Source organism: Leptonychotes weddellii, chromosome 14 (assembly GCF_054177405.1).
Source record: "Leptonychotes weddellii isolate Sample4059 chromosome 14, ASM5417740v2, whole genome shotgun sequence".
Lineage (NCBI taxonomy): Eukaryota > Metazoa > Chordata > Mammalia > Carnivora > Phocidae > Leptonychotes > Leptonychotes weddellii.
In genome coordinates this window covers 20,358,699-20,378,626 of record NC_138382.1, presented here as the reverse complement: position 1 = coordinate 20,378,626, position 19,928 = coordinate 20,358,699, and the positions used below count along the sequence as shown (strand labels likewise).

At 41.3% G+C, this 19,928-nt stretch overlaps 1 protein-coding gene across 2 annotated transcripts in view; it reads left to right on the top strand.

The window, feature by feature from the left end:
* Positions 1-19,928, top strand: part of RASEF (RAS and EF-hand domain containing) — an 80,645-nt gene that overhangs the window by 37,969 nt on the left and 22,748 nt on the right. The window contains exons 4-9 of one of the 2 annotated variants that reach the window (XM_081802882.1): positions 3,102-3,197; positions 5,899-5,976; positions 8,708-8,823; positions 10,773-10,841; positions 12,437-12,521; positions 13,435-13,523. In XM_081802882.1, coding sequence (XP_081659008.1) covers positions 3,102-3,197; positions 5,899-5,976; positions 8,708-8,823; positions 10,773-10,841; positions 12,437-12,521; positions 13,435-13,523 — 533 coding nt within the window. The remainder of the gene's footprint in view (positions 1-3,101; positions 3,198-5,898; positions 5,977-8,707; positions 8,824-10,772; positions 10,842-12,436; positions 12,522-13,434; positions 13,524-19,928) is intronic. The other variant, XM_081802883.1, reaches the window with a different exon arrangement.

The following is a 19,928-nucleotide window of genomic DNA, read 5'->3' as shown; positions in this document are numbered from 1 at the left end:
TCAACTTTTTGAGGAACCTCCATACTGTTTTCCAGAGTGGCTGCACCAGCTTGCATTCCCACCAACAGTGTAGGAGGGTTCCCCTTTCTCCGCATCCCCGCCAACATCTGTCATTTCCTGACTTGTTAATTTTAGCCATTCTGACTGGTGTGAGGTGGTATCTCATTGAGGTTTTGATTTGGATTTCCCTGATGCCGAGTGATGTTGAGCACTTCTTCATGTGTCTGCTGGCCATTTGGATGTCTTCTTTGGAATAATGTCTGTTCATGTCTTCTGCCCATTTCTTGATTGAATTATTTGTTCTATGGGTGTTGAATTTGATAAGTTCTTTATAGGTTTTGGATACTAGCCCCTTATCTGATATGTCATTTGCAAATATCTTCTCCCATTCTGTCGGTTGTCTTTTGGTTTTGTTGACTGTTTCCTTTGCTGTGCAAAAGCTTTTTATCCTGATGAAGTCCCAATAGTTCATTTTTGCCCTTGCTTCCCTTGCCTTTGGCGATGTTTCTAGGAAGAAGTTGCTGCGGCTGAGGTCGAAGAGGTTGCTGCTGTCTTCTCCTTTAGGATTTTGATGGACTCCTGTCTCACATTTAGGTTGAAAGAACTTTGTTGTTTTTCAAAATTGTCTTGGCTATTTTAGATCCTTTAATTTCCATAGAATCAGCTTGTCAGTTTCTTAAAAACAAAAAGAAAAAAAAACAAAAAACCCAAACATTCTGGGGGGTTGATTTGGTTTCATTGCATTTATAGATCAATTTGGGGAGAATTGGCATCTTAACAATAATGAATAATTTGATCCATTTATTCTCCATTTATTTAGGTCTTCTTTAATTTCTCTTAGCAATGTTTTGTAGTGTACAACATAAAGATCTTATAAATCTTTCCTCAGATTCATTCCTAAGTATTTGATATTTTAATGCTACTCTAAACAGTGTTGTTAAAACTTTCAGTTTCTGGTTGTCCAATGTGAATATATAGAAATACACTTGATTTTTACATATAGATCTTATACCCTATCTTATTGTTTACATTGTTCACACTCAGCAGCTTTTTTGGTAGATTCCATCAGATTTTCTAGGTAAATGGTATTGTAATCTATGAATAAAGACAGCTTTACTTCTCTCTTTCTGGTGTGAATGATCACTTTATTTTTCTCTCCTTATTGCACTGGTTAGAACAAGAAAAGGGAGAGCAGACATCCTTGTCTATAATTTCTCTCTCAACAAGAAGTATGATGTTGGTGGCATGCTGTTCATAGAAGCCCTTTACTGAATTTTGCGCATGTTCCTGGTTGGCTAAGAGTTGTTTTAATTAGGAATGGAATGTTGGATTTCATCAAATGTTTTTCTGTATCTATTGAAATGATCATGGCTTTTTTCTTTTTTAGAACATCAATGTGGTGAATTACATTGATTTTCAAGTATTAAAACACACTTGTACTCTGGGGATAAACCTCATTTATTTATGATGTATTTTCATTTTTGAATCTTGTTGAATTCATTTTGCTAAATTTTGTTTATTATTTTTGCATCCATACTCATAAAAGATACTGGTTTGTGGGTTTCTCTTAATGTGTTTGATTTTTGTATCAGGCCAGTGCTGGTCTCATAGAATGAGTTGGGAAAGCTTCCCTCCCTTTCAGTTTCCTGGAAGTTTGTGATGAGTTGGTCTGAACCACCACCATCTACCTAAGTTACTGTAGTGACCCCCTACCCGATCTCTTGGCATCTTGACAGGTTGGGAATGGAAAGAGCTACATGGTGATAATTTCCTTTATTGAACTCTGAATAAAATGTTTTTAAACCATAAAAGTTGTTTAAGGTTGTGGCCCTGGATTTAGTGAGAAGACTTGCCTAGTTACATTGGGGTCCACTTCAGTGCCAGGAAGGCTGTCCGAGGTAGTGCCTCATTGCGAGGCTTCCCGTCTTCATCCACCTGTGAAGTGGCGACATTGCTACCTCACCTGTGGAGCTGGATGAAGTCGAGAGACGCGCTTAGAAAAGGTTACCATGAGTGAAGATGTTACTCTTCTCCTACACATTTCCTCCTGAGCATAGAATATTTAATTTACATGGATTATTTAATTTATATGGATTATTTAATTTACTTGGGTAATTTAATATAATCCTCACATTAATCCAATAAGGAGATGAAGGCTCCAGGTAAGTTGTCTCAGCTAGACAGCCAGTAAGTGGGTCGCAAGACCCTGTAACTCAGGCAGGTGTTCAGACATGGGGTCATATCTCCCCTGCAGAGAGGCCTTACCTTACCCCCTAACTCAGTTCCTGTCACATCTCCCTGTCAGCTTCTCCCTGTATTACTTCCTGAGGTCGTCTTACCTCCTGTCTTCCCCCACCAGCATGCGCGTTTGTCTGCCTTGCTCCTGCTCTGCCCCCCTGTGCTCAGGACTGTTGGCATATAGTGGGCTAGCAGGGGATAGCTGCACACTCAATTTCACTGGCTAGTAACATAATTTATTTGAATACTAAACACAGGGCGCAGAGTTCCATACTTTGCGAAGAGAAAAAGGACATTTGAAGATGTCTGGGCTCCTGGGACCTGCAGCCCCTGACCTCCCGGGGTGCCCCTTGCCATTCACTGATCCAGGCAGGACACATGTGAGAAGAACCAGCCCATGTGGAAGCACTTAGCATAGAAATTTGCAGGTGATGTGATTTGAATTCAGGTAAAGGTGTAAGCTCTTGGAAAAAGGACAAACCCACTGGACCTTCCTGGGCCCTGATGACATGATAGGGTTCAGGCAAGCATGTGGGCCCTTGGCTCTTGCCATATCTTTTAATAAATAACAGCAATAACTACTTAAACTAGTTAATAGATGTGCCCTGGCCTCCTGTCACAACATGAGTAATAGTCTTAGAGGCGTCTCCTGGTGATGTGTGCATGTCGGCTTTCACTTCCGCAGGTTTCAATTCCAAAAGAGATGTACCTCCAAAGTCATTTGGTTTACTTCCGCCATCCCTTCTTGCCCTCTCTGTGTGGGAGACTTGGGATCAGCCTTACTTTGACACAAAACATTTCTTGCTCTATGGGGTTTTGAAGAACCTGTTTAAATCATTAAAATCTTTTTTTTTTTTTTTTAGGAAAAACGTAAGGCTGAGGAAGCCCTCAGTGACCTCAGACGTCAGTATGAAACAGAAGTAGGGGATTTACAGGTGACAATAAAGAAACTCAAAAAGGTATGTTTGTGGCAGCGAGGCTTCTAGGAATAGCCTCAGTGTATCAGTGTGTTTAAGTTATTAGCAACTAAAGACATTGGGAACCATGTTAAAGCAGCAGTTGGAATCAGATTTCAGGGTCAAACTGGGCTCCCTGGAAAGATGGATTTTTAAAGGTCCCTGATTTTCTTTTCCGTTTCAAGGGCAACCTATCTTCTGCACAGGTCTAATAAATATTTCTGACCCCTTGAACAGTTGTCCATCAGACCCCAGTTTTCCTTCCTCAGGTGCCCTCAATGCCCACATGTTCAGTGGACTCTGCTCATGACAGGAGGGATCCTGTCTTTACTGGTCACGTATTCCTGTATCCTTGCCCCCAGCTAACCGCAAGGTACATGGTCAGTATTCAGTGAATATTTATTAAATGAAGTAAATGCTCTTCTTCTATGCAGAAAGTTCCAGATCTAGGGGACCCCTGATCAGCAGGAGGTGGGAGAGAACTTGCTGAAATGTGAGCAAAAGTGTGATTGGGTTTGGCCTTTGCTGTGTTTGGTTTCTAATGAGTAGGGTTTGTTTCACCCAGTGGTATGCTGGTAGCTACTTAACAATGGGCTCTGGAGGGGGAAAGGGGGTCAGGGAGGAATCTGTAATATTTGCTGATTTCCACGGTGTTAATGCTTCCACCATTAACAATTTCAAGCTACCAAGTTGACGTGACTGAGTGCAGAGTTTGGGAAGAGGTGCGTCACATTGGCTCTCACCCACCGGCACAGGCTGTCTGCTGCATGGTACTGGATCCACCTCTTGCATGTGGATTGTCTCTATAACGAGTGGAAATACCTTGGCTAAACTGAAAATGGATACTTAAAAAAGAATCATCCCTGAAAGTGGCATTGTGACTTTGGGCACATCACTTTGCTTCTCTGGTTGTTCATGTGATAACCTTTAATGCTGTTTCCAGTGTTTATATTCAATGAGATTAAGGGACGATTAGCTGTATTTTGTAGGCTATTGCAATTCAAACCTCTGGGATTCTCTGGGATTATTAAAAATCCTCCCCAATAACCTTCTTGGGAAATTATGATCAGCTCAACCTTTTCTCTAATTGACAGAGGCCATTAGACCAGACATAAGATGCTTGAATTGCAGAATTTGAACAGACCAGTCCCTTGTTGATGCCAGAGTCACAGATTCTCCTAGCCCCGGTTCTCGGTTATTTTCCTGTCTTCCCACATCTTTAGGCTAGAAGCAAGTTATGCAGAAAAGACACAGAATTTCTTGCCACGATGAGGCATATGATGACGACCACATAGGCCCTGAACAGTAAGAGTCAGAAGTGATGGGACTGGAGTTCTCATCGAGACGATGCTACTTTGTTCCCGTTATACCTGGGACAATTGGCTTCATTATCTTATCATTTCGTTTCTCATTTGTAAAATGGGATTAATAATGGACTGTCCTGCCTAACCCTAATAGCTGAGACATTACTGACTTTATAGTTTCTTCAGCTCTTTTTCATAATTTTTAATTCTCAAACTTTTTCTGAGGATAGGTAAGTCTCCTGCTTTCACAGCTGAGGACACCGAGTTCTAGAGTCACAGAGCTAATAAGCCGTGGAGTTGTCTTGCTACACAGTTTGCGCTTTCTCACTTGTACCAGACTTCCCGCCGGCTCGGGAGGCTTGTTCTGCAAGAGAACAGATGGTGATTTACGTGAGGGGGTGTTAAAGGCTTAAACTGGAAAAGTTTACAAAATTGATATGACTGCCATTACCCTATGCCATGGATTCTGAGGAACTAGTTTTTTCCCTCCAGTTTTTTTTTCTCTGAAATTAGCATGCATCTGAAAAAATCAAGGGCTCTTCTCAGAGTGAGCCACGTGGCAGTCATGGCCTCGGTGTGTGAAAACCTTTAGTTGACGCATCTGGTAAGATGAAGAAAATCCAGCATCAGATTACTTAGGCTTTGACTTAAAATTGATGAAATATAGCATTCATTTTGGTCAGTGCGTAACTACTCAGTTAATGGAAACCCACGGATCCTCACCGTTCCCAGGGACTGTCAGGAAACAAAAAGACATGTTTGTTGTCCATGTTAGAGATCTCCTGAGCTGGTTGAAAGTCTGGTAATACTAACAAGTCAACCAGAAAGCAAAGCTCCGGTATATATTCATAGAGAATTGTATGTGTATGTCACTAGCTTCCTATCACACTTAAATGTTATTGATTTCAGTTATTTTAATAAGCATTTACTGGAGTCACTGTGAATAAAACAGGTGAATCTGACACTAACTCTGCTGTTAAAAATCTTAGACTCTGGTAGGAGAGAGAAGGCATTCATAAATAATTATAATACAGGATAGAAAGTGTTAAGTGCAGATGAATTTCTAGGAGAATATAAAGGTCCAGACTCATAGGCAACATAACTGAAAAGGCTAAGTTAAATCGCTTAATAGTTGAATGGCTTCCCAAAAGGACTTTTCAGTTGTTTCGAAAAGAAATTCATTAAGCGATAAAACCCCCTTTTTAAATGCTTAAATTATTGAAAGCAAATTTTCAAATCTTCATGGATTATATGTAGCTTAATAATTTACAAAGTTGTAAAATGTTGAAAATGGAAGACTTTTAGAATTCCCCTATCTGTATATTCAAGGATACTCATAAACTTAACTGAATCAATCCAAAGTGAGTTTGTAAATGCACAGCCTTTATTTGCTCTTTCAGCTAGAAGAACAGTCGAAACACATAAGTCAAAAAGAAGATGTGGCTGCATTAAAAAAGCAAATTTATGATTTATCAATGGTAAGAATCACCTTTCATTTACAGAAATACATTTCCTCTTCAACGACTAGACATAATCATGCTGTTTATCAGTGTTCCGGGGATGGAGAGAAATTAGTACTGCAGTTAGAGAAAGCCTTTGACGTACCTTTGACCAAAGGTGTTATTCAGGCTTTTACCCTCAAGGATGCCCCACCTGTTGTGAATGCTTTTATTTATTTCTTAATTTTTTTTTTTAAGATTTTATTTATTTGCAAGAGAGAGAATGAGAGACAGAGAGCATGAGAGGGAGGAGGGTCAGAGGGAGAAGCAGGCTCCCCGCTGAGCAGGGAGCCCGATGCGGGACTCGATCCTGGGACTCCAGGATCATGACCTGAGCCGAAGGCAGTCGCTTAACCAACTGAGCCACCCGGGCGCCCCAAAGTTACACTTTGTTTTTTTTAAAGATTTTATTTATTTATTTGAGACAGAGAGAATGAGAGCACATGAGAGGGGGGAGGGTCAGAGGGAGAAGCAGACTCCCTGCCGAGCAGGGAGCCCAATGCAGGACTCGATCCCGGGACCCCAGGATCATGACCTGAGCCGAAGGCAGTCGCTTAACCAACTGAGCCACCCAGGCGCCCGCTTTTATTTATTTCTTACTCAAAGCAATGACGGCATGGCCCTTGCATTTCACATAGTTAACCCTGCATTCCTACAACTTCAGCTCTGGTCTGTGTCCCTGGCTTTGTGAGATGAGGTTATAATTGCCCTTTTCTTCCTCCAGCATTCCTCTTTCTGCCCATTTCCCCCCTTGATGACCCTATCTTTGGTCTTTCTGTTGCCAAGTTGTCAGCATTTGCATCTGTTTTTTCATCGTCATTAAGTTGTCTTTATTTTGTTTGTAGGTGGACTCTAGAAGTTGAAAGCCACTAGTGAACATTTCCTTTATTAGGACTCTAAATATTCTCATTGCAGAGCCCAGAAGTGACCCAGCTGTGCTATAAGTGTGTTTCTTTCTCTCCAGTCATTATCCCCGCACCACTCAGAAGAGAAGTCTCCCAGCTTCATGGTCAAGTTGGAATGCACCATCAGTTCCAAATTCTGCCCCTTCTTAGTTGGCTCTGTATTTGGATCATGACTTTCTTGTAGAATTGCTTAGTTTTCTTGCATTTCCTGGTTGAGTTTTTGGTTTCTTGTAAAAAGAAACTCTGGCATCCTCAGGATATCATCCACTGATGCCTTCCAACTTTTTTTTTTTTTTTAATTCTTCCCAATGCGTGGAATTTGTTTTTTCTCCTTGAAAATGTTAATTCTAGAGTCTACAGAATTTCAGTTCTTACTGGACTGATAGTTCTTTTAACTCACTACCCATATGTCATCCTGGAATTTCTGAGCATTTTAGGTAGCTGGCGTAGGATTCCTGTGCAGCTAGGTAAATAGATCTGTTTACCTCAGGGCCTCCTCCCTGAGAGAGTGTTTTCCTAGGAGCTGTGTGTGTGAAGCTGGCTGTCAGACTGGGGGACCCCTGATGACCAGAAGGAGTGGGATATGGATATTCAGAGACAAGCCTCAGCACACTGTATAGGGGTCATTCGGTTCTTTTTCTATTCTTTTTTTTTTTTTTAAGATTTTATTTATTTGTTTGAGAGAGAGAGAGAGCAAGTGAGGGCAGAGGGAGAGGCAGGGAATCTGAAACAGACTCCACGCTGAGCACAGAGCCTGAGTGGGGCTCTGTCTCATGACCCTGACTGAGATCAGGACTTGAGCCAAAACCAGGAGTTGGATGCTTAACTGACAGAGCCACCCAGGCACCCAATTCAGTTCTTTTTAAAAAGACAAGCCCTGTCTTACAGCCTTAGGAATCGACTCTATCTGCTATTCTTTGCTAGTATTAGAGGGGATGGCCTGGGGCTGGGGGCCGAGTTCCTTAATACACAAATTTAACCTGTGTTTTTAAGCCCCATTTCTGACTGTTCGGGGGTTCTGCCTGGCTAATTGCCTCCTCCTTTGCTCTATAGCACAATCTTCCCCCATGCCTCTTCCAGACTTCCTGTGCTCCTGCTCTCTTCTCTTTTGTCAGCACATTTCCACCCAGTTTCCATCTTCCAGAAATGTATTTAATTCATTTGACTGTTGGGGAGCCCCTCTTGCATTCTTGCAACTTGTATTGGTTTATTTCATGTTATTTGGCATTTCATGTGAATGAGGTCTCCAAAAGGAAAGAAGAGTGCTCAGTTCATCATTACACACCAGAAGCCTCCAGTGTGTTTTTGTTTTCTTTTTTTAGGAAAACATAGACATTTTTTAAACTACACTAGTTTATTTTTAAGCACAAAACTTACAAATGTTAGGTGATCGGATTTATTGTAAAAACTAGCCAGTCTGCCTGGTGATAGGTACTATTAATGCCACAGAATATTTTCAGTAGATTCATAGCTCTCATTGAATAAAACAGATGTTTACATATTTGATCTGAGTTCATTTGCCAGTAACATGTTAAAGTATGTCATGATCATGATTTGACTGGTGTTTTTTGGCACCAGATGTCAGACATTAAAAAAAGAGAGAACAACTTCAAGGATTTAGCTTTTTGAGACTTTAATACTTTATGATAATTTCAGATCACCTTGAATTGATAACTAGTTCTTTGAACACCAAGATTTGAAGAACTATGGAGGTGTAGGTTTGGGGTGCGAGGTTCCACTACACTTGACTCTCCTGGGTGGAAGACACCCCGAATCTAATGGCCTGCGCTGTTTCTTTTCTCCAGGAAAATCAGAAAGTTAAGAAAGATCTTTTAGAAGCACAGACAAACATAGCCTTTCTTCAGAGTGAATTAGATGCTTTGAAAAGTGATTATGCCGATCAGACTCTGAATTCAGAAAGGTATGAAACTTTGCATTTTATTCTTTAGTTTGAGTGGAATGTTTATTTAGATGACCATCCGTGTGAATGAAGTCAGCTACGTAATCATAAAGGGTTATTTATTGACCTTGCTGGTATGTTCTTTGTTTTCCAAAGATACCGCTTTCAGTGTCCTATTTCCTGATGATTTTTGTGTTTTAAATTTTTTTTAAGAAAAATACTAATTAGTTTAATTATTGACTGCTTTGGAGAGTGCAGGGCCTAATAGATGTTTGAATTATTGGGAACAGAAGAATATACCTAAAGTATCGGGAGTCAGTGCTAATTGAAGTGCACACACACACACAGGCATGCATTTATGTATATATGCAAATACCTATATAAATATCTGAATATATATATGGATATTTATAAAGGTATTTACATTCACATATTTGCATGTAATATGGATATATATGCATACAAAATACATACATACACGTGTGTGTGTGTGTGTGTGCGTGTGTGTATAAACATATACACTTGGGAAAAGTATCCTTTTTGCTTTGTTTGCTTGCAAACTTTAATCACAATTAAGGTCCTGTAATGGTCAGCAGTGAAACATTTAAGTACTTACTGTATACAGGTTCCTGAGCTACAGAAGGAGTTATGAGTGTGAAATAAATAAATAAATAAATAAATAAACAAACAAATAAATAAATAAAAATATAAGCAAAGATGTGATCTCTGCTCTGTGAGAACTTCAGATTCGTGGAGAAAGTCACAAAGCTGAAGGGTTATGGAGTTCGCGTAGGAGCTCAGCAGTGTCAGAAACAATCCCAGCCGCAGTGGCGCAGGTTGGGTCCTTTGCCATGTGATGGTAGATAGTGTCCTTTTGATTCAGGGGCGGTGAAGAGCTTTATTAAAGAGGAGACGCCTGAGATTGGCTTGGGAGGAGCTGATTTGTGTCGGTCAAGGGGGGCAGGGGTAACATGCGTAGAACTTTCCTAGCATCAACTCTTGCAATCCACAGAATACCCTGTGAGATAGGGACTTTTAGTCTTCCCATTTCAGAGGGGAGAAGAGAGTCTCAGAGCTGTTCCAGGTGAGGCAGTAAGCAAGGCAGAGGCAAGAACAGAGAGACAGATAAGACTGTTTTGGAGAACAGTGGTCAGACCTCTGGACAGGAAAAGGTATTTTGAATAGCAAAGTAAAAGTTAAACAAAATTTAAAAATTTAAAAGCTAGTTTAAATGGAAGGGCCCAGCATTTTTGGCTAAGGAACTTAAATTCCTATTGTCAATTGGGAACCTCTTAGCTTTATCATCAAGAGAGTGAGCGGACAGGTTATTGTGGGTAACAGTTGAGAGCCTGAGAGTCTTTGGTTTGTCTGCTTAGAAATGGGGCTGAGGTGGAATAGGGGCTGGTGGTGAGTGGCTAATGTTCTCAGGGAACGTTACGGGGAGGAGGCCAGGGCTTTGTAATAAAGCAACAGGAATCACTGAGCATGGGTTTATGGCAGGCGGAGAAAGCCCGGTCCCGTGGACTCCTCTGTGGTTTAGGGTGAGGCGGGGAGGGCCAGGTGGAGTGAGGAGAAAGAATCACCAAGAAGGAGGAAAATAGCTGGGTTAGGATTGCATGAGGCAGGGAAGGAGCAGGGAAGGGTCAGAGGGGAGAGAGCACGCTGGATTGAAGGGACTGTTAATGAGTCCCTGGGGAGAGGGGGCTTAGCAGAAGGTGAAGGGTCAAGGCGTCCTGTGAGGAGCAGCGCTGGGTTTGGGAGGGAGAGCAGGACCTCGCACAGGAAAGGGGGGGTGTGCGGGCATGTGGGGCTGCTGAAGGCACAGAGGGACTAAGTGGGAACCCCAGGGGATAGAAAACCATGGCCAAGGACACAGGTCTTTGAGAAAGGTGAAAGGGGGTCTGGGAGGGTAGGTGTAAGGCAGGACTGGATACCTAATTCTCGTTCAAACATAAAATATGGTTTTACAGGGATCTGGAAATAATCCGAGAGTACACAGAAGATCGAAATAGTCTTGAGAGGCAAATTGAAATACTCCAGTAAGTTCTCATATAAAACGCTCATTACATTTACATTTTCCTGATGTTTTGTGAATAAGACACATGCCCCATGTCACATGAGTTGCCATATTCTCAAGACTGGGTTTGCAGGTCCATGCATGTTTCTTCTCGCTGTGGTGCATTCAGCACTTGGCTTTCTCCTGCTTTTAATCCTAAATAAACTATTCAAATCCAGGGACTAGAGTCTGATTCTCTCAAAGTCCTTCCAAGTCAGGTGAGATGTTATTATACCTCCATAAAGACTCAGCTCTGACCTCAGCAGCTGTCTCTACAGCCCAGCACACTGGGAGGCTGTCAGGAATCTCCTGTTAGCTCACGTCACAGCACTAGACACACGCGATCATTCTTGCCCAACGTATTGTTCTTGGTGAGACGGCTATTTTTCTTAGGTTTTTTTTTTTTTAAACCCTACTGGAAATACTATACCTGCTTTGTCAACTTCACACCCGTGTTACCATAATTCCAGCCTCTGAGGGCCTTCTCCACAAACTCTCCCCCTCCTCTACTCCCATGTTCTTTTTTACTCATGTATGTTCTTCTGGTTTGTCTTCCCGAAGGAAGTAAGGTCAGGCTTGGCAAATTTGTTTTCACCATGCCTGTTAAGTCTCACCAGTGGCAGTTACAGAGTTGACATGTTACAATAATCCTGCTCATGCATTTATTCATTCATCCAGCAGGTTTTCATTCAGCAACTTTTATGGGTCAGGTATGCCAGGAGCTGAGGATAGAGTGGCAAGTAAAAAGAAAAGAAAAAAAAAAGTCTCTTTATGGGGCTCATCTAGGGGAAGAAGATGGAAACTGATCACTAATTATAGAAATAAACATAAAATGCCAAAGGAGAAGTGGGACAGAGGGAAGGGGTGTACCTGCTGGGGCATATAGTACAGAGATTCCTCCTACCCAGGAAGGTCCAGGAAGTGTCCTGGCGGATACAACAACTGAGCTGAGATCTGAAGGATGGATCAGCCTTAAGTAGGGAAAGATGGGCCACTCTCAGGCGGCATTGTCCTCCGTTTGTAGAAGAGGTTGCTGAGGCTCTGACAGGTCAGATGACTCCCATCAGTGATGTGGAAAGTACATGCCTGCATGGGGTTTGAACCCAGAGTCAACATTAGAACCTTTCATCGGTACCCTGGTGGACAGTATCAGGCCATGAGGAAGATGTGGGAGTAGCCAGGAGAAAGAAGTGTGACATAACACATCGCTTCCACGCCTGGCTGGGACATGCGCAGGGGGACAGAGGGCAGCACATGGGGCCAGCTGGGGCCTGGCATTTAGGAAGCAGAGACCTGTAGGAAACCTGTTCATATCTTGAAGCTACCTGAGGGAACAGTGGGTTCCAACAGCATAGCTAATTCCTGAAATGCTCTGAGACCTTTAAAAGAGAGGGTATCCCTCAATTAAGTTGTAGTTCTTGTAATGAATTATGATCTTGGTTTATGAGGTTGGAAGGGGAGTGGTAGAAAGTTGCAAGAGGTGGTAAGTAATTCCACGTTCTGAACTTCACAGCCTGCAAAGAAAGTGGCTTTTACCCCAACTTTCCTTATCTGTTTGTTTGTTTATTTGCTCTGTAGAACAGCTAACCGGAAGTTACATGACAGTAATGACGGCCTTAGGAGTGCCCTTGAAAACAGTTACAGCAAGTTCAACAGATCTTTGGTATGAAGTAGAATTTTATAATACATTTTGTTCTTTCTTGTAGTAGAGTATTTTGATGAAGATCATGTATTTTCTTAAAGGGGGAGCTTACAATAATGAGAAACTATTCCATTTAATAAGAGAAGGCAGCATTTTCCCAAATTAAAGAATATGCCACCCCTCTGCAGAAATAAATGTCTAGATGTTCACCAACTCTCTGTTAGCTGTTCAGGGAAACCAGAGAAAGACATATAAGGTGTGACCTGGGTCCTGGAAGAGTTTATAGTGTAGTGTAGGGAGTTAAGATGTGCACAGATAGCAATGATGTAAGAAAAATTGGGAAATCTTATGGAAGTAGGAAGAAAATACTTCCCATCAGAGGAGGGAGAAGGTGCTTCTGGCTGAGGAGTGCACTTAGACACACTGAGTATTCTTTATGGTCGTGAGATGATCAGAGTGGAGGCCTTGGATTTAAAACCCTGCTACAGAAACAAGCTAAGCCCCTCTTGGAATTTTGAGGAACTTCCCTGGACTACACGTGCCCGAAATCCTCTTCTCCCACTTTTGGGGGTCAGCTTCGAGTTTGGGGTTCCTTTGCCATAGCTTTAAGTATGGCCAAGTCAGTCACTGAGCCAGATTTATAGTTTGAGAAGAGATAAATCCAAAGAAGTTGGTATTGCAGGGTCCTGGCCAATGTGGGGAACCAGGATACCCCTTTATGGCTTATGCAATGGTATTTGGATCTAAGACACAATGAGGAGAGAGTACTATAGGCAGTTACCTTGGTGTCTGTGCTCACATTTGCTCATGTAGGATACCAAACTTTTAATTACGTTAGAAGTTAATTAGTGTGCTATATATATGTGTGTGTGTATATGTATTATGTATAAATATGGAATAACCAAATGTTGCTTATATACTTTGTGTATTACAGCGCATAAATAATATATCACCAGGGAATACAATTTCTAGAAGCAGTCCCAAATTTGATGGTCATTCTCCTCATCCTCTGGGCTATGACAGGTATGGGAATACCTACTTACTTTTCGTTTGAATTCTGGATCAGAGTGAAAAGGAAAGTAAATTTCCTTAGAGATGAATTAAAACAGTAGAATCTACTTTGGGCACTAATTTCTATTTTCTACTATGTTATTTTAATTTTCTGAAACATGTAAAGATTCAAAGTAGAAATGTTTCAGAGAGGGCAAAGTGATTTCCATAAGACATTGTTATGACTTGATTTTATGTATGCTTCCCCTGACCTCATTCCCTCGTTATGTCTTGTTCCTCAGAAGTGAACTCTGTGAGAACTCTTACAGGGAAACAAGCAGAACTATAGTGTAGGATGTTGCCATATATGCAGGATATGATGTTGAGACTCTTGGCATGATCTGCAAATGTTTAGTAGCTCAGCATAATATTATGTAAGCTGTGTTCGAGGACAAGGAAACTTTCAAAACAAATAGAAATATGACTAGTAGATGTTTGTGAGCTGTTGTATTGAAGGAGTCAGAGAGACTTAACAGAAGTGAGAATTTAGCTCTATTTTGAATCAAATGAAGGATATATTGGTCCTGCCGTAACTTGAGATCTAGCAACAAGGACTGAAAGATCACATGTATGTACTTGTGTGTATAAATACATATGTCCATTGTTGTTACTTAAAAAGTTAAATTTGGAGCATATCAAACCTTGAAAGTAGAAGTGAATGCATAAACTATGGGCTTCCAGCTCTCCATTTCCAATGCAACTTTCCAATTCATATTCATTCCCTTTGCATTTGAGATCTTTTGCTCTAAAGAATAATGTACTGAGGGTTAAGATGGCAGAGCAATAGGGGGACCCTATGCATGCCTCGTCCCTCAAACACAGCTAGATAAATATAAAATCTTCCAAATATCTGAGAATCGATCTGAATGCTGAGAGAACAAAATGCAGAACTAGAGGGAGAAAAGAAGCCACATCATGGAAGGTAGGAGGTGCAGAGACATGATTCTGGGGAGAAAGAATCGTGGGTGCTGCAGAGGGGAGGGAGCCTTGATCTCGGAGAGAGGAGAGAGAGATAAAGATATAGATGGAAAGCACTGCCCTGGGGATTACGCAAGAGAAACACTTCCCCAAAACCACTGACTGGGAAAGCTAGAGTGGCAAGTTTTTACAAGCAGAGAGCTCAAAGTCCGAAGTTTTAGAAGTCCCTGCCACTGCCGGGTAGAGCCTGGTGGGCATAGCAGTGGTCCTTTGGGGAAGAAGGGCAGAGCCTGGGAGTGGACAGCGTGGTCTGAAGATCCCCTGGGTTGCTGGGGGAGAAACAGTTTCCCTTCTTAGAGTGCATTTGGGAGAGGTGGCATGGCCTCTCGGGGGACAAAGTGCTGGCAGGCACCAATGTGCTGCCCCGTTCACTAGCATAGAAACAGAGACATCTGCTGAGGGCAGTAAACCTTGGGGCCAGCTTTTTGCTGCACTTTACCATAAACTCCAAGCCCCCATGTGTTTATATGGCTGCTTTTCTGGGACAAACTGGCACCAGCTGCAGCATGGTGAGACCCTCCCGCAGATGATCAGTGTGGATCCGCATAGCACTGGACCCCTAAAATTTGGAGTTTTGAAACCCAACCACACTCCTGAGATAAAACACAGGAGTACTGTGCCACCTGGCAGGCAGACAGCGTGGACGCTGACAGGGTGGAGGCAGAGATCTCATGGAAGCTGGGGACACAAAAGGGGAAAAAGACTGCTCTTCTGTGAGGGCTTTCTGAAGAGTAGCAGGTGCAAACTCCCTGCTCCAGGGACAAGAGAGTGGGGCAATGCCATTTTCCCCCACCCATCAACACTGACAGACTTCAGTGAGCAACACAGCACCACCAGTAGAGGCTGGAGCCATCACCCCACAGGTGCATTTTTACTAGGGCAAGTCAACCTGAGAACCAGTGCAGTGGGCACCTCCCCCAGAAGACCAGCACAAACCCCTTGCATGCACCAAGTCTCCTGATCATAGAGTGTTGCAGAGCTTCAGCTCCCGTGGCAATAGGATTGGGCTTATTTTAATAAACAGACCAGAGCATACCTAGTTAAAATGCCATATACTGAACAAGGTCCAAACACTCCCCACAGCAAGCAAGGAGAAACTCTGCAGAGGACTGACCTGAGGGAAAGAGCAGCCAAAATAGAAGAGCAGAGTGCATACTCTGAAACACTTCCTGAAGCATCAGGTCCTGGAGAGTATAGGACCTTTTTTTAGTATAGCCATTACTCTCAGGAGCAAGAAATATAAACAGGCTTTCCTAACACACACAAAGAAATAGTGACCTAGACAAAATGACAAGATGGAGAAATTCACCCCAAAAGAAAGAACAAGAAGTCACAGCCAGAGATCTAATCAAAACAGATATAAGTAATATGCCTGGACCAGAATTTAAAACAACAATAATAAGGATACTGGCTGCGCTTGAGAAAAGCATAGAAGACACTAGAGAATCCCTTACTCCAGAGATAAAAGAACTAAAAACTAGTTAGGCTGAAATAAAAAAAATGCTATACCCAAGATACAAAACCGATTGGTTGTAATGACAACAAGGACGGACAAAGAAGAGGAATGAATCAGTGATAATAGAAGATAAAATTATGGGGGTGCCTGGGTGGTGCAGTCGGTTAAGCTTCTGACTCTTGGTTTCAGCTCAGGTCTTGAGATTGAGCCATGCATTGGGCTCCACGCTCAGTGCAGAGTCTGCTTGAGATTCTCTCTCCCTCTGCCCCCCTGCTCTCCCTCTCTTTCTCTCTCTCTCAAATGAATAAATAAAATATTTTTTTAAAAAAGAAGATAAAATTATGGAAAACAATAAAGCTGAAAAGAAGAGGGAAAGAAAAGTATTGGAACACAAATATAGACTTAGGGAACTCAGTGACTCCATAAAGTGTGATAACATTCCTATCATAGGAGTCCCAGGAGAAGAGAGGGAAAAGGGGACAGAAGGTTTATTTGAGCAAATTATAGGTGAAAACTTCCCTAATCTGGGGAAGGAAACAGACATCCAAATCCAGGAGGCACAGAGAACTCCCATGAAATTCAACAAAAGCCAGCCAACACTAAGACATATCTTAGCAAAATTTGCAAAATTTAGAGATAAGGAAAGAATCCTGAAAGCAGAAAGGGAAAAGAAATCCTTAACCTACAAGGGAAGACAAATCAGGCTAGCAGCAGATCTGTCCACAGGAATCTGGCAAGAGAGTGGCATGATATATTTAACATGCTGAAGGGAAGAATGTGCAGCCAATAATACTTTATCCAGCAAGGCTGTCATTCAAAATAGAAGGAGAGAGAAAAAGTTTCCCATACAAACAAAACCCAAAGGAGTTCCTGACCACTAAACCTGTCCTGCAAGAAATATTAAAGGGGACCCTTTCTGTGGGAAGGAAAGACCAAAAGTAACAAAGACTAGAAAGGAACAGAGAAAATCTCCAGAAACAGTGACTTTACAGGAAGACAATGGCACTGAATTCTTATCTATCAATAATTATTCTGAATGTAAGTGGACTAAATGCTCCAATCAAAAGATAGACGGTATCAGAAGGGATAAAAAAAACAAGACCCATCTATATGCTGCTTCCAAGAGACCCATTTTAGACCTAAAGACACCTCCAGATTGAAAATGAGGGGATGGAAAACCATCTATCATGCTAACGGACATCAAAAGAAAGCCGGAGTAGCCATACTTATAGGAGACAAACTAGATATTAAACCAAAGACTGTAACAAGAGATGAAGAAGGGCACTATATCATAATTAAGGGGTCTATGCAACAAGAAGATCCAACAATTGTAAATATTTATGCCCCCAACCTGGGAGTACCCAAATATATGAATCAATTAATAACAAACATAAAGAAACTCATTGATAATATATAATAATAGTAGGGGACTCTAAGAACCTTCATACAGCAATGGGCAGATCGTGTAAGCAGAAAATCAACAAGGAAACAGTGGCTTTGAATGATACACTGGACCAGATGAACTTAACAGGTATATTCAGAACATTTCATCCTAAAGCAGCATAATACACATTCTTTTTGAGTGCACATGGAACATTCTCCAGAATAGATCACATACTGGGTCACAAATCAGGCCTCAACAAGTACAAAAAGATTGAGATCATACCATTCATATTTCAGATCACAATGCTGTAAAACTTGAAGTCAACCACAAGAAAAAACTTGGAAAGACCACAAATACATGGAGGTTAAAGAACATCCTACTAAAGAATGACTAGGTTAACCAAGAAATTAAAGAAGAAATAAAAAAATGCATGGAAGCAAATGAAAATGAAAACATGGCTGTCCAAAACCTTTGGGATGCAGCAAAAGTGGTGCTAAGAGGGAAGTACATAGCAATACAGGCCTACCTTAAGAAGCAAGAAAAGTTTCAAATATACAACCTAACTTTATACCTAATGGAGCTAGAAAAGGAACAGGAAATGAAGCCTAAATCCATCAGAAAAAGGGAAATAATAAAGATTAGAGCAGAAATAAACAATATAGAAACAAACAAAAAACAGTAGAACAGATCAATGAAACCAAGAGCTAGTTCTTTGAAAGAATTAATAAAATTGATAAACTCCTATCCAGACTTACCAAAAAGAAAAAAGACCCAAATAAATAAAATCACAAAAGAGGAGAGATCACAACCAACACCACAGAAATAGAAATAATTATAAGAGAATATTATGCAAAATTATATGCCAACAAATTGGGCAATCTGGATGAAATAGATAAATTCCTAGAAACATACAAACTACCAAAACTGAATCCAACAGTACATTAAAAGAATTATTCATCACGATCAAGTGGGATTTATTCCTGGGCTGCAGAGGTGTTCAATATTCACAAATCAATCAATTGATAAAAGAAAGCATAAGAACTACATTAATAAAAGAAAGGATAAGAACCATATGATCCTTTCAATAGATGCCAAAAAAGCATTTGACAAAATACAGCGTCCATTCTTGATAAAAACCCTCAACAAAGTAGGGATAGGTGGAACATACCTCAACATCATAAAGGTCATATACGAAAGACCCACAGCTAATATCATCCTCAATGGGGAAAAACTGAGAGCTTTTCCCCTGAGGTCAGGAACACAAGAGAGATATCCACTATCACCACTGTTACTCAACATAGAACCAGAAGTCTTAGCCTCAACAGTCAGACAACAAAAAGAAATAAAAGGCCCTCAAATCAACAAGGAAGAAGTCAACTTTCACTATTCGCAGATGACATACTTTAACCAAAAAATTACTAGAACTGATAACATGAGTTCAGCAAAGTCACAGGACATAAAATCAACGTAGAGAAATTTCTTACATTTCTATACACCAATAATGAAGCAGCAGAATGAGAAATTGAGGAATAGATCCTATTTACAATTGTACCAAAAACAGTAAGATACCTATGAATAAAGCTAATCAAAGAGGTAAAAGATCTGTACTCTGAAAACTATACAAAACTTATGAAAGATATTGAAGAGGACTCAAAGAAATGAAAAACATTCCATGCTCATGGATTGGAAGAACAAATATTGTTAAAATGTCTATACCACCCAAAGCAATCTACACATTCAGTATCAAAACACCTATCAATCCCTACAATGGAATATTAGCCATCAAAAAGAATGAAATCTTGGGCACCTGGGTGGCTCAGTCGTTAAGCGTCTGCCTTCGGCTCAGGTCATGATCCCAGGGTCCTGGGATCGAGCCCTGCATTGGGCTCCCTGCTCGGCGGGAAGCCTGCTTCTCCCTCTCCCACTCCCCTGCTTGTGTTCCCTTTCTTGCTGTGTCTCTGTCAAATAAATAAAATCTTAAAAAAAAAAAGAAAGAATGAAATCTTGTCATTTGCAATGATGTGGATGGAGCTAGAGTGTAGTATGCTAAGCAAGATAACTCAGTCAGAGAAAGACAAATACCATATGATTTCACTCATATGTGGAATTTAAGAAACAAAACAGATTAACATAGGGGAGGGAAAACAAACAAAAGAGAGAGGGAAGCAAATCATAAGAGACTCTTAACTATAGAAAACAAACTGAGGGTTGATGGAGGGAGGTGTGTGGGGGAAGGGCTAGATGGATGATGGGTATTAAGGAGGACACTTGTTAAGATGAGCACTGGGTGAATGCAAGATATGTTAAGAAAAAAAAAAAGAAGAAGAAGGTAGCGGGAGGGGAGGAATGAAGCGGGGAAATTCGGAGGGGTGGACGAACCATGAGAGACGATGGACTCTGAAAAACAAACTGAGGGTTCTAGAGGGGAGGGGGGTGGGAGGATGGGTTGGCCTGGTGGTGGGTATTGAGGAGGGCACGTTCTGCATGGAGCACTGGGTGTTGAGCACGAACAATGAATCATGGAACACTTCATCTAGAACTAATGATGTAATGTATGGGG